Genomic DNA, 14,456 nt, shown 5'->3' with positions numbered 1-14,456 from the left:
GTGAGATGTCACAAACACTGGGAGATAAATGTCCTTCATACAGCATCATAAAAACCTGGAGAGCTCGATTCACGACTGGACATTTCAGCGTCGAAGACGAGGTCCGCAGTGGGAGTCCTTCATCAGTGACGGATCCCGCAACATGTGATGCTGTGCATGACAGGATTCTTATGGATCGGCGAATATCAGCCAAAGAGATTGCCGAGATAATGAACATCTCCCGGGAACATGTACGATTCATCATACATGATGTACTGGACATGAGGAAACTTTCTGCCCAATGGGTTCCGAAATGCTTGAACAGTAAACAGAAACGGCAGAGAGTGAAGTCATCGGAGGCCATTTTGGCTCGGTTTCGTGCTGAAGAGGATTTTTTGGGCAGATTAGTGACTGATGCTGAGACGTGGCTACATATTTATGATCCCGAGACCAAGGATCAGTCCATGGAATGACGCCACAAGGAGTCACCCGTCCGAAGAAGTTTTGTGCACAAAAGTCATCCCAGAAGGTATTGACGTCAATGTTTTGGGACAGGGATGGGATTTTGATGCTGGACTACCTCCAAATTGGTTCTACGATAACTGGTGAATACTACGCAACCCTTCTTCAATTAATGGAGGTTATCAAGAAGAAACGCCGAGGGAAATTGACGAAAGGCATCTTGTTTTTACAGGACACAAGGCCAACATTGTGATGAACAAATTCCATTCCCGGGATTTTGAATTGGTTGAACACCCACCCTATTCACCTGATTTAGCCCCCTCTGATTATAACCTGTTCCCACACATGAAAATAATCTAAAGGACATCGATTTAGTAACATTTCTGACGTGATTCAAGCCACAGAGAGCTGGTTTCAGGAGCAATAAAAGAACTTTCATTTACAGGGGCTACAGAAGTTGCAGAACAGATGTACTAAATGTGTTAGGCTTAGGGGGGAATATGTTGAATAAATATGTAGTACCACCACTCTATCTCAATTTTTTCTGGGTAAAGCCAGGAACGTTGCAGCACACCCTCGTATAGCCTTCATTTATTAAAATGAAGTCAGCTTTGATAATTTTCATCCCAAGCTATTGATTACGTATAAATTCTACAATGGCAGTCAGTTGATGAAACAATTTTCTTAGTTGGTCAAGAAAAACAACAAAACTTCTACTAACCTTGAAGATGATCATACTTTTATATGTTTCCTATTTTTGAGTATTAAAATAATGTGTTATTATCATTGGTACAATAATATTTGTTTTATAATGTTTATTCTTATGGTACAAATTTTCTTGTGTAACGACTTTGAAAACTTCATTCATATTTGATGTACAGGGTGGCTCAATAAGTCACTTAACACCCTCAGTACAAGGCCACTGCGGCATGGAATTTGAAATTGGCGATGACCAATCATTGCCTGGCCAAGGGGGAACCACATTGACGCCACCCACACGGTCGGCGGCCATCTTGATGTCCGCCATCTTGAATTCAACTTCAGAATTTTAAATGGGAAGGGGGTCGTGCGACATATCAAATGGGCTAGAATTTCACGAGAAATGCAATGGTGAAGGTTGTTTCGACGTATCTTTAACCAGTAAAAAGTTATGACTGAATTATTGTACCAATTTGCTCCTTTTCGAGGTGTTAGAAAAATGCCTTAAAATTTGTTTAGCGCATCGGTAATGCATCGAGATCAAAGTGACGTCTAGGGAGTGAAGTTCGCATGCCATTGCACATTATTTTAATCGGATACATCCATGAAGAGCTGTGCAGTATGAATGGTTGTCGCGAACAATTTACAGTGTGACGCTTCCATTGAATTAAAAGTCCTTCACAGTGACAAGGCTAATGTTTATGTTCATAAGGAAGTTTAAAAACAGAATATGTGACCCTTGTCATCTGATAACTAACTTTGGACAAAGACTGGTTCATAATGTTCCCATAAGTGTTCTGGTGTTCCTCCCTATTGAAAAAACTCTGTAAAAAGTACCTTCTTCCATAAGCAAGGATGAAAAAAACTGTTTATTTAACAAATCCAAGTAGCCCTAAGCATTTAAGGTTCCGTTGATGGAAAATTGACTAACCAATCGTGTTCCACACAGCACGCCACACCATTAACTTACCAACACTAACCATTCAGCTTTGATCTGTCAAAAATGGGTTATCAGATAAAAATCATCGAATATTCTGTTTATAAACTTCCTTATGAACATAAACATTAGCCTTGTCACTGTGAAGGACTTTTTATTCAATGGAAGCGTCACACTGTAAATTGTTCGCGACAACCATTCATAATGCACAGCTCTTCATGGATGTATCCGATTAAAATAATGTGCAATGGCATGCGAACTTCTCTCCCTAGACGTCACTTTGATCTCGATGCATTACCGATGCGCTAAACAAATTTTAAGGCATTTTTCTACCACCTCGAAAAGGAGCAAATTGGTACAATAATTCAGTCATAACGTTTTACTGGTTAAAGATACGTCGAAACAACCTTCACCATTGCATCTCTTGTGAAATTCTAGCCCATTTGATATGTCGCACGACCCCCTTCCCATTTAAAATTCTGAAGTTGAATTCAAGATGGTGGACATCAAGATGGCCGCCGACCGTGTGGGTGGCGTCAATGTGGTTCCCCCTTGGCCAGGCAATGATTGGTCATCGCCAATTTCAAATTCCATGCCGCAGTGGCCTTGTACTGAGGGTGTTAAGTGACTTATTGAGCCACCCTGTAGTGATTTTCTTATTTGTTATGTGATTAATAATCTGCGTACGTGAACATTTTAATACACATAATTACGTCTATCTCTCTTCTTACCTTTCAAATCATTCTGAATTTCATCTAATGTCTTTCCTTTAGTTTCCGGAACTACCAAAAACACAAACACTGTTCCTAATATGCACATGAAACTAAATATCAAGAACGTCACACCAAAGCCAAACAGCTGAATGAAGTTCTGGAAAACTTTAGAAACAACAAAGATTAAGCACCATAAAGTTGCCATTGTGATTGCGCTGCCCAGGGCTCTGATTTGTGGAGGAAGGACTTCCCCCATCAGTACGAACGGTACCGGTGACGCTCCAAGAGATGCTGCTGTTATGTTGACAGTCAGAAAAAGTACCGGAAGCCACGCAACGGAAGTTATATCAGTTCCTTGCTCTTGGAGATAGAAGTACGTGCCAATGCCGCACATGCAAAGTGCCATCACGCTGTTTGAGAACAAGAGCAACGCTCTTCTACCTGCTCTGTCAATCAGGAACGAAGACGAGTATGTGGCTACCAGTTGGACAGATCCAATAACAATAGTTGCAGCTTCTGGTGAGAGGGAACTGTTTGCTTCGTTGAAGATCTGCACCGTGTAAAACAGGATAGCAGCAAGACCGCTGAATTGTTGAAAGAATACTGAACCAACAGGAATCATCAAAGCTTTCATGGAAGTTTTTGAGGACAGAAGATCCCTGAAGGAGCCTCGGCTACTGTTCGACTCCTCAAGCATAGCTTGTATTTCACTTATCTCCTTGTCGATTGGATACTCTTTGCCTCTGAGGAAATTCAGGGAACTCTTGGCTTGTTTGATTTTATTCTTCGCAACGAGATGAACCGGACTGTCTGGCATCCATACAAATGTTGACAAGAATATCATCGGCATAAAAGAACACGTCACACAGAACCAGAAGTAAGATGTCAGGGAGCCAACAACATAGTTGAACAGAATGCCACCATTCACCATGATCATTAGATAGGATCCCAAAGCTCCACGATTGCTGACCTCTGCGATTTCCGTGAGGTACATGGGTATTACCACAGAGGTCAAGCCAGATCCAAGACCTGCTATGAACCTAGCGGCGTATATAATCGGCACAGAGTTGGCAAGGATGACCATGATCCAACCAATAATGAAGGGCACAGCTGAAAGGCAGATGGTGGCTTTTCTTCCAAACACATCGGATAGGTAACCTGCCGGGAAGCAACCCACGAATCCTCCCATGGCCACAAGTCCACCAATCCATGAAGCTTCCTCATTGCCGACGACCATGGAACCGTTCTGAGCTTGGATTAGAGGAACAGCTAGGGCAGTCCAGGAAACCACGCTTCCTGAGGCAAAAGCGCATAGCGTCGCTGAAAGGACAGACAGAGATTAATGTAGGAAGCTGTAAGGTTTTATTATGATAATTACTACCTCAAAAGTATTACACACTAAAAAAGTATATGAAATTGGGTTCAAGAATGGATAGCACTAGGATATCAATGCAAAAAATTAAATTACCATTTTATGTAAGTATTCCAACTCATCATTTATACTCGTGCTGATTTTTCATACAAACAAACCCAAGTTTCTAGAACGCTACATGTTAAACCAACATTGTGAATTTACGTACGTACGTATAAGATGAATTCCATTTTACAGTGTATTAAATCGGTTATCATTTGTATTTGCATAGTGTCTAGAATGCGAAAGAACAAACATTTCCTTCAATTTCACTGGTCAACATGAAATTTGTTACAAGGAATGTGAATGGTGTTCTAAGGTTCTAAGATTGTGCTGAATTCGAAAATGAAATCAGTTTTTTCCTATCGGGCTCAGTTTTCTTGTTATACTCTAATCTGTACCTAATGCAATGCGTGAAAATTCACCCTATTGGGCTGTGGCTTAACCTATATTTATTCTACAGATATTGTTGAGTAACAATCGTTATATGACCATTGAATGGCCAGCACGTTCCTAAGGCCATGGACCTTCCTCCAGTTGCAACACACCAAATCGTGAATAAGAGAGAGCCGTGGCAACACTTGATTGAGTCTAGCTCGAACGCGTAGAATCGAAGTGTTGTTTGTTGTCACGTGCATCTCAGCATTGTGAATTCTGACGGAGTGGGAAGTGACTGTCTGTGATTAGGTTGTGATTCGAAGTTTCAGAAGTCTTGTGTAGTGTTAGAGCAGAAGAAAATGCCTCTTACATGCGTAAACAGCCCCAATTCGCTTTGTTGTATGTGGAAAGTTGACAATTAAATCACAAAACAACGAATTACCCCTCTTGTAAAGAAGTGCCACAAATTTTTATTTTGGTTGAAAAGTTGAGGACCAGGACAAAACATGGGTTCAACAAAATACGAGTAGCTGGAATCACGTCAAAAACAAGGAACACTGTGCAGTACCCAAATTTACTACTAGCCATGAGACCTGTATGTCACAATGAAGAATTGCTGGTACCAAAGCCTCCTGAGAATGTGACTGTAAGTGAAGATGATTGTGGTGACCAATACGGGGAAGAAAGTGCAAGAGCTGAAGGAACTGCCGACCCTACATTTAAATTGTCCAGTTCATCAATGGAGCCACACTTATCTGAACGACACAAAGGGATCTGAACGACCTTACGCGGGATTTAAATTTGTCTAAGCAACAGTCTGAACTTTTAGCTTCGCGACTGAAAGGTTGGAATCTCCTCGCTTGCGATACGAAAGTGTGTTTTTTCGTGACCGCCATACTATTTTCTCAGAATATTTCTCCCACGAAGGAGACATTTTTTTTGTAATGACATCTTATCCGTTATGGATTGTCTTGGCCATGAACACAGTTCACACGATTGGAGTATTTTCATCGATTCCAGCAAAGTTAGTATGAAAGCTCTACTTATTTATTTATTGAAATTTCCAATACAGCAGAAGCCATTTTAAACCAGAAAGAAACAACAGTAAAACAATAGACTAAGATTAAAAACACAAAAGTAAGCATAACATAAAATAAACAAAATTAAAACAAGCCAAAACAGTACCAAGATAAATAGATCAGTTTCACAAAAGCATTACTTATGTACTTCTCCACAATGGAAACAAATTCCCACCAGTAGCAATTGCTCATGCTGTTAACATGAAGGAGACGTATGAGAACTTCAAACAGCTTCTGACAAATATGAAATATGAGAAATACAAATGGAATATATGTAGAGATCTCAAGGTAATTGCAATTCAGCTTGGCATGCAGCTTGGGTACACAAAGCACTGCTGCTTTTTATGCGAGTGGGACAGCAGAGACAAAACAAATCGCCATTGTGGGGAAAAAATGGCCTCTTCGCAATGAATTAGTGCCTGGACAGAAGAATGTGGCGAACAGTCCTCTTGTCTCCCTCCTCTGCACATAAAATTGGGACTAATTAAAAACTCTGTGAAAGCCATGGACAGAACTTCACGTGGATTCATGTACAGAAATTCCCAAGAACCAGCGATGACAAAATTAAAGAAGGAATATTTTTAGGGCCTCAAATAAGGGAATTGATGATTGTGTTTTACAAGTGTATGTAAAACATTTCTAGGCAACCGTAAAACAGAGAACTATCGCGATATTGTGCATGGTCTAATTAGATCATACCAACGTATGGGATGCAACATGTCTCTAAAATTACATTTCTTGAATGATCACCAGGACTTCTTCCGAACTAATCTTGGTGCCGTTAGTGACGAACACGGTGAACAGATTCACCAAGACATTGCTCTAATGGAAAAGCGGTATCAAGGTAAATGGACCACTGCTGGACCTTACAAAACGATTTTCCTGAGGCAAAGTTTCGTAGGAAATCGGGAAGGAAACATTTTTAGGTATGTTTATACACTTTCATGTTACTCATTTTCTTCATTCCTTTGTATACTGAAACAGATGTATTACCTGTTACGTTTGTAGAACTTTTGTGAAAGCGAGTCCTTTCGACCAATACATATAGAACATAGGCTGAGGTAGGCAAATACAAAATAACATTTTTACAGGAAACCTGAGCCCGATGGAAGAATTATGAAATTAGATCTCCATTCAGGGGCTCATTAACATCTAGAAACAGCTTGCTTTGTTCTTGTAACATTCAACATTTCTTTTTTTGTAGACCAGTGTTTATATCCCTTGAGTTACTTTTCAGGTAGATTTTTTTACTACAATATCAAATCGAAATTCACTATAATATCTGTCGGGGTTCGAATCGCGGGCTGGGCATAGGTGTTCTTTGTGAGTGTCTCTTCATCAATTTCATCATATCATCACACATCCTCATCTTTGCAATTATCCAAAATCGGGAGAAGAGCGAAATAAAATAAAACAAATTAGTAATCTTTAATATCTTATTCTATTGAATTGATTGATTGTTTGAGTTGGTGTTTTAAGTCCACTTTATGCACAGTAAGGCTACTTGGGACTGGACCCACAGCTTGAAGTGGGATCCGAACACTATGTGCCTTCACCGGGTATCGAACCCGGGACCCCTTGATTACAAGGCAGTGACGATAGCACTACGCCATCGGGGAGGCCCACAATATCTGATTCGAAATTAGGTTAGTGAAATAAGATATTTTTATCAACTCAGTTGAGTCGATGACTTTTAACATTTGGCTTAGTTATTTTTGAGGGTATGTACTTCACTATTTTGAAATAATAACTCGAAACCAGCAGTTTCCGTAACTCACTAGAGGAACATAATTCAGTTTCATATTCACGGGCATTAATTGTACATAAATTTAGAGCTCTTCCCCGAGAGAATATTTTGTATATACATGTGGATGAGAAAGTTATGAAATTTGAATTTCGAGTGCATTCAAAATACATTTAATGTATTCAAATTTCGCAACTTGCTCATTCACACGTTAATTATATATTATATATATATATATATATATATATATATATATATAATTACCGTACCAGCACATTTTTATTGGTGAGCGAAAAACAAATGTATGTGCATGACTTCATGGTTGCACAATAATTTATTCAGCATACCACAATATTTAGAGTAATTCTTATGATAACACAATAACAGACCAATGTGCGGAGTACCGGAACCTTTCCCCCCAGAAGAGAAGCCCTGTAGCTATGTAATTTATATGTATAAACACACACAAACTCTTGACACATCCCAACACCTTGACTATAAACGTGCAATTAGAAATGGTTTTATTTAATTACAATGCTATTGGTTGTTGGGGTTGGCTTACTTTTTTTTTTTTTAAGTTCTACATATTTTTAAAACGCATAACTTCAATGAATTTAAACACACAAGATAAAACAAAGGTAAACAGGACAGGACACCATGCCATGAAGACATATGCGGGTGTGTGGAAGTAACCCCTCACCCCAGGCTCCCCAGACAGCAGGTGCCAGAGCCACTCTCTGCAGGGGCTTCGAGAAATTCCCACCTGAGAATCGTTTCTCAAAACACATGCAAGAAGAGATAGTGTCATATTAACTTACCTAGCACAGCTGCCAGAACCTGCAAAGATTTTCTTCCTTCTGGTCTTGTTTGTGACATAGCGTTGTCGGTAAACTCCAGTGAATTTAAGTGGAAATCACCCATGTTGGTTGTAAGAAATTATTGACCTTCGTTACCATGCAGAAATTATCTGAAATCATTGAGGAAGACTATGTGTAAATAATATATCGATACGTATTTATACTTTATGTAAAATCAGCTGTGTTCTCCATTGCCACTATGTTCGTAAACGGATCAAGAAGAAAGGATTTGATTTGATTTAATTTGATTTTTGTTATTTATCGTCGCCTCTGTGCCACATTTGGCTAATCGCGTCGATGAGGATGAGTGGTGATATAATGGATTTGATGAAGTGACACTTGCAAAGAACATCCGTTCTAGTGCAGGAATTTCAACCCAAGACCTCTGGCGTCGTAGCGTGCTGTGCTAAAAACTCCGCCACGTACAAAGAAAATAAAAAACAGAATATTTATGTGTTATCGGCGGTGAACTGCAGCAGGGAAGAAACAGATGGTTTTCGATTTTGAGACACACTGCTGTTTTTGCCATTAATGGGCTACATAAATTAATATATAACGAAATCTCTGCTCCTGTTTTATTTAATGAACTATAGGTTATCAGTTAGCTGTCTAATTTTTCATCTAACTGAAAATGTAATTGTTACCCACATCAAATCTCATCATTTGTTCATCCACAGTCAGTGGAGTAAGCAAGACCGTACATAGTGAGAAAGAAGGGGGGAGGGATCGAGTGGTCAGAGCGAAGCAGTACACGATGCTGAGGATGCTGGTAACTGCAGTCGCTTTCACCCCTCCACGCAATCCAGGCCCCTAGCCAGGAATTCTTAGTAGGGGGGCGAAGTCAATCCTAGAGGGGCAAATTTTTAATATATTGTGTTGCATTGGCAGATATAGCAGGATACAGAGAGGCACTTGCCCCCCTCCTCCAAAAGTGATACGTTCAGGAAAGGGATGATATCTAGAAACTCCAACAAACAAAAAAATTTCGATCAACATCAAATAACAATATTTCGATAATGACTTTTCGGACTACCAAAGAATACAAAGATAAAGTTTAACATAAATAGGCTAATCTGGACTTTATATTTACAGGTCAATAATGTTAATAGACGAATAATATGAACCAACAGCTTTTGGCTTCTCTGCAGAACTGATTAAGAAAGTCCTTTATAAATCGTGCTTCATAATGTTTGTCTTTAGTTTCCAGTATGCAAGATTTTTGCACTCAAAGGAATCTAATGATTATCCAACAACACCATTGTGTTACGTTATGCAAGAAAAATCGAATTAATTAGATAATAATGGTTACATATCAAGTTTTATAGAGGGAAATGTTATATCCTCTTTACATTATGAAAAATGCCTTCCTTAATGATGGTACGAAACCGAACAATATAAGAGGCCTCCTTCGCCTTACCCCATTTCCGCGGCACGAGGTCTCTGGACCGCTTATCGCCACTACCTTTTGAGCAGAAGCCTACAAACCCCAAATATCAATTTTTTTTACGCTGATACTGATTTCTGCCAGTTACAGAATGGCTTAAGATATATGAATAAAATTAGGAGAATCCACTCCATAGCAGAAGAGTTGCCATAATTATTTGTCAAAAAATTAGGTTGTGCCTGAGGTACTTTAACAATCAAACAACGTCTGCTACAGACAAAATGTAATATTATAAATTAAGACAATAAGTATAATATAATTTGAGAGATTTTCAATCGTATTTATCTCATTGCAGCTTTTTTCTACTTGTCATTTTCTTGAACCTATATTCATAGGGTGCCGCCTGATAACACCGACAACTTTCACAGTGTGTACAGGAGATCAAGGTAAGCAACTTTTCTCAGTCACTATTTGCTCGTCTTTCGATGTTACAAACAAATATGGCAACTTCTGTTCATAATGTATGCAATCTCATTGATAGCTTCTCTCTTGCAAATGTCATTTATATCTATACTGCCGTTTAAAATTCTGAGAGCAATATATAACATGTATGGAAACGATATCATGCAAACAGTCAGGGTTAAAACTTAACTTTTTCTTTATAAAATGGATATCATAACACACACCTATGTTGCTTATCATATTTGATGCGTTTGCATAGAGAAATGATTAATAAGATTTGAAATTGATATTTACACTCCATAAGATGCTTAGTGTAACCCGTATCAAACTACAAATTTTATCGCTTTCTAACCGAAATAATAAATGTGAAACACTATCACATTTTCATTGTGTTTGATAATAATTTGAGCCAGTAAGCTGTCCCACATCTTTCACTAGCCGACCTCCATGGTGAGATGGTTACATAACACACTACGAAGCCAGGGATTCCAGGTTCGAGCCTGGGCACGAGTGTTCTTTGTGAGCAGAGGCGAAACCACAAATTTTTATCTGTAGACGGGGGTCAAGTACCAGAACAAATATGCCAATAATAATAATAGTAATATAGTGCTGGTATGGTAGTAATAATAGTAAAAGGGGGCAGAAGTCGGTGCTAAAGCATTTGTGTTTGAATAAATGATTTGAAATATTTTTTCAACACGTCAATTTCATATTAGCTAATAATGGAAAATAAGCACACAAACTGTATTTTTGATAGACATAATATGCATGACGAACATTATTCTTTTTGTACATATGACACGTATAACTTTCATGTACAACATATATTTTACACATATGCAACATGGAGCGACGTAAAATAAGAAAATACATATGCAACATGTTAACGCTAAATTGTGTTTGTGTACGTATTCAAAGTTTCTTTAATATATATATATATATATTATTTAAATACATTACATGATCAATTTATCCGCCAAATTGTCTCTCAAATGTGTCCTATCCTTTTCCTCAAAATAATTGTTCATGCATTTAAGCAGCCACAATCTGAGGTATATATCTGGCCTTACTTCTCTCTCGGGTAATTTAGAATGCATTACAGAAAATAATCATATTGGGATCGAAGCGAGCAGGAAAATCTTTAGATCCAAATATTTGCAAACAGAAAACAATATTTATTTAATAGGACGCAAATAATTTCACGGGATGCCATGGCATTCTCTTTAACATTTTTTTTTTCATTTAGATCGTTTTGGCTCCCAGGGCTGACTCCCGCCGTCCCCTAGTCATGGCCCTGAACTTGGACTATAAGAATAGGAGATATAGCGTTTGCGAGCGAAGCGAGCAAAAAAATCTTACGAAGAGTACTTTTATTTGTATAAAATTTGAAATCGAGGGGGCAATTGCCCCCTGCAAGTGCCTTTAGCCGTCTGGAAGAAAAATGGAAGAAACACTTGAAAACTAATTCCATCTTGAGTATCCATTTGTCCTGCTATTCTTAGATTCTGCTAGTCATGTTTCTTTACTTTAATGTTTGCCCCCCCCCCCTGTGGTTGCAGCACTGTCTATGAGTGTGTCTTCATCAATTTCACGTCATCACTCATGTCACGATTAGCTAGATGTGGCAGAAAAGCAACGCTAACTAACAAAAATCAAATATCCATTCCCTCTCTCTACCACATGAATCACTATTACCAAAAGGTAGACTTGGGAAACAAAAAAAATATGCAGTTCAAACTTCATAGCAACACATCCAAATACATTAGGCACCTTTAATATAAGACTACTCAAAATGTCACAACTGTTCTAGATACTGAAAATTGCGAAATTGTTTCCCGAAGTCTTAATCTGGAAGGGAATTTGTTCCCCCCCCCCCAATCCTGATACATTATACGAAATCCCACACACCTTCATGAATCACAAAATCAATAAGTGTCTTTTTTATGTTGCTAGAGTAATAGAGGATATAATTGTAAAGATTAGTGAGAATTCCAGGTAGGAATGTGTTCTGCACTTTTCACAGGGGGGGGCAAAGGAGGCTCTTAGGGGGGCAGTTGCCCCCTACTGCCCCCCTCTAGCTACGGTCCTGACGCAATCCCGCAAATATAGGACTGACTAACCCCCCACCCCTCGCTCTTTCTCTCTAGATGTGCGAGAGGATGAACATTCATTTACTAGCCATGTTGAAAATGAAGTTTTTACTCATATGTTTATTGAACACTTATTGTAAGTTCTAGTCGTCACAAGGGGAGGAGGGTGATTTATTGGTCAACAAAATCCTAGCCCTAGTTGTAACATGCTGTATGTTAGCATACCATCTTGGTTGAATACTACTTATTGTCATTATTTTGAACTCTTTTTTCACCCTTTTCTTGTCTTCATGTAAATTACGTTTTTCTTTATTATGTGCTGGGTTCGAATCCAGAAAAATCGAATTACTAATCCGTGTATATAGATGCATTCAGGATTTTTATTTTAAAGAAGAAAGGTTCAATTGCTGAAAACAAACATGTATAGAGCAATGATGAATGGAAAAATGTAGTTTTGTTCATGAAAATGAAATTCAAAATAAGGTCGAGGAGGTATGCCTCTCCCACACTCCTGTTCGATGTGCACATGGAGAATACTTACACTTTGCTCGTTTTGTAACGATGTTGTGGAAATATTAACAAAATGTATTAAATTTTCAGGCCCCAATTGATTCGAAATCATGAAGAAAGCTTTGGAATTTGTAACTCTCAAGATTCTCAAAATGCTGCTATGAGAAAGGGCTTAGTTGTCTTATGAATTTACTTGGAGACGCTTGTAATGTTGATAATGCATTAAAATTGCTGTTTACTAAAAGTCAACGTGAAAGGAAAACACAGAGAAATATCGGAATGATATGGAGTGATTATGAATATGAATCGGAATAATATAAGGTATGCCCAAATGAAAAGGAGATATTTGCTGTAGCGGCGTTGTATCTAATCGAAGAAGGTAAATATGCTTGCCGATAGAAGTTTCTAATAGTCTGGAGGGGAGTAATGTTTGTGTATATATATCGCCCTGTTTTTGTACCTTGTTACATTTGTACTTGGTGCAGAGTCTGAAGAAGACCTTGCTAGAAGGTTGAAATGTTACGTTTAGTTTATGTTTTATAATAAAATAAATTACTGCCTTGGTCAGCATATTGAGTTTTTCGGAATAATATGGAATGCTAGTGCCATTCCATGTAAAAGAGTAGTTTAGTTAAATAATCGCATGCAATAAAATCTGTACAAATATAGAATTTTTACGAATACGATTATGATTTGTATTTGCTTATTTGGGTAGATACGTATGTAGGTTGTAGCTCGCTAGGGCTTCATTAACCTATAATTGCGATGAGAATATGGCATTTGCATGGAACACGTGCCAAGGAGCGAAGCCGTAACTACAGCTCTAACATTTATAATTCACAATTATAACGAGAAACAATGTACAAGGATATTACAGAATTTGTAAAAATGGTGTTACACTTACGTGTTCTGCAGTTGCGACTATAAACAACTGAATCTTGTCCAAGTCTCAATCTGGACACTCACTTGACGGATAAAAGTATGCAGAAATGGTCCAGGAACATGGCGGCGGTTTTTGCCATGAATAGAGGCCCCTTTGTGTCCTTCTTCTTCGTCCTTTTACCCTTTAGCAAGCAGTTCAAGGCAGCATCAGATGAACTTAATATACTATGCTCTCTTATCTTCTATCGACGCTCGAGTTTCTTGGAACCGCATCCTTTTTAGCCGGTTATGCATGGACTTCTCACACATGTCTCTCGTTCCTATGATATAAGTCAAGGTCACGTGTTGAAGGAAAAGGCCTAATGTTAAGGTCATATGTCAACAAGATTTGTGAAATGTAAGTCAATATGTAGAGAAAATATATTTAAACTATATGAGTGATTGACTCATTTGATGGAATGGAAAACGCAGATTTCAAATTTCTGCAAACCGAGAATATGATAAATACAACAATTGTAATTAAATAGCTGAAAAGTTTGCACAGAGATTTAATTTAGTATTATCGCGTGCTAAATTTAAACCCCACATAAGTAGAGAATTCAGTCTAATTCTTTGTAATTAGAAAAAATGTAGCAAAAAGTAGTTTTGAATTACCAGACATATTCAGAACGTAGAGCCTATTATGAATCGTGATGCGATGGTTTGTACATAGAATTTATAACTAATTAAATTAGCAACTGTGAACTTTATTTAAAACTTAACAGCAGAATCATCAAAGTATCAGGCTGGATCTTAGAGGTCCAAAGTTTGAATCCTGTTTCAGCCACGGATGTGTCACTGTGTGTGTGTCTGTGTGTGTGTGTGTGTGT

General features: G+C 38.3%; 1 protein-coding gene across 1 annotated transcript; it reads right to left on the bottom strand.

Moving 5' to 3' along the window:
* Window positions 1–2,693: 2,693 nt before the first annotated feature.
* LOC145991039 (facilitated trehalose transporter Tret1-like) lies at window positions 2,694–13,861 on the bottom strand. The gene is made up of 3 exons (XM_083126730.1): window positions 13,610–13,861; window positions 8,221–8,369; window positions 2,694–4,110 (listed from the first exon to the last, which is right to left on the bottom strand). The coding sequence occupies exons 2-3, from the start codon at window positions 8,321–8,323 to the stop codon at window positions 2,774–2,776; spliced, it is 1,440 nt and encodes a 479-aa protein (XP_082982856.1). The 5' UTR covers window positions 8,324–8,369; window positions 13,610–13,861; the 3' UTR covers window positions 2,694–2,773.
* Between the last annotated feature and the right edge of the window lie 595 nt (window positions 13,862–14,456).

The sequence above is a fragment of the Lepisma saccharinum genome, chromosome 8 (assembly GCF_977018435.1).
Source record: "Lepisma saccharinum chromosome 8, izLepSacc3.1, whole genome shotgun sequence".
Taxonomy (NCBI): Eukaryota; Metazoa; Arthropoda; class Insecta; order Zygentoma; family Lepismatidae; genus Lepisma; species Lepisma saccharinum.
Note: the sequence above shows the minus strand (reverse complement) of the source record. Positions and strands in the feature narration are given on the sequence as shown.

Bases quoted from the DNA above. Each gene is read 5' to 3' on its own strand.
- LOC145991039 (XM_083126730.1), bottom strand. From the start codon at position 8,323: ATGGGTGATTTCCACTTAAATTCACTGGAGTTTACCGACAACGCTATG. The intron at 4,111-8,220 runs GTAAGTTAATAT...CTGTCCTTTCAG, and splicing joins GGTTCTGGCAGCTGTGCTAG to CGACGCTATGCGCTTTTGCC.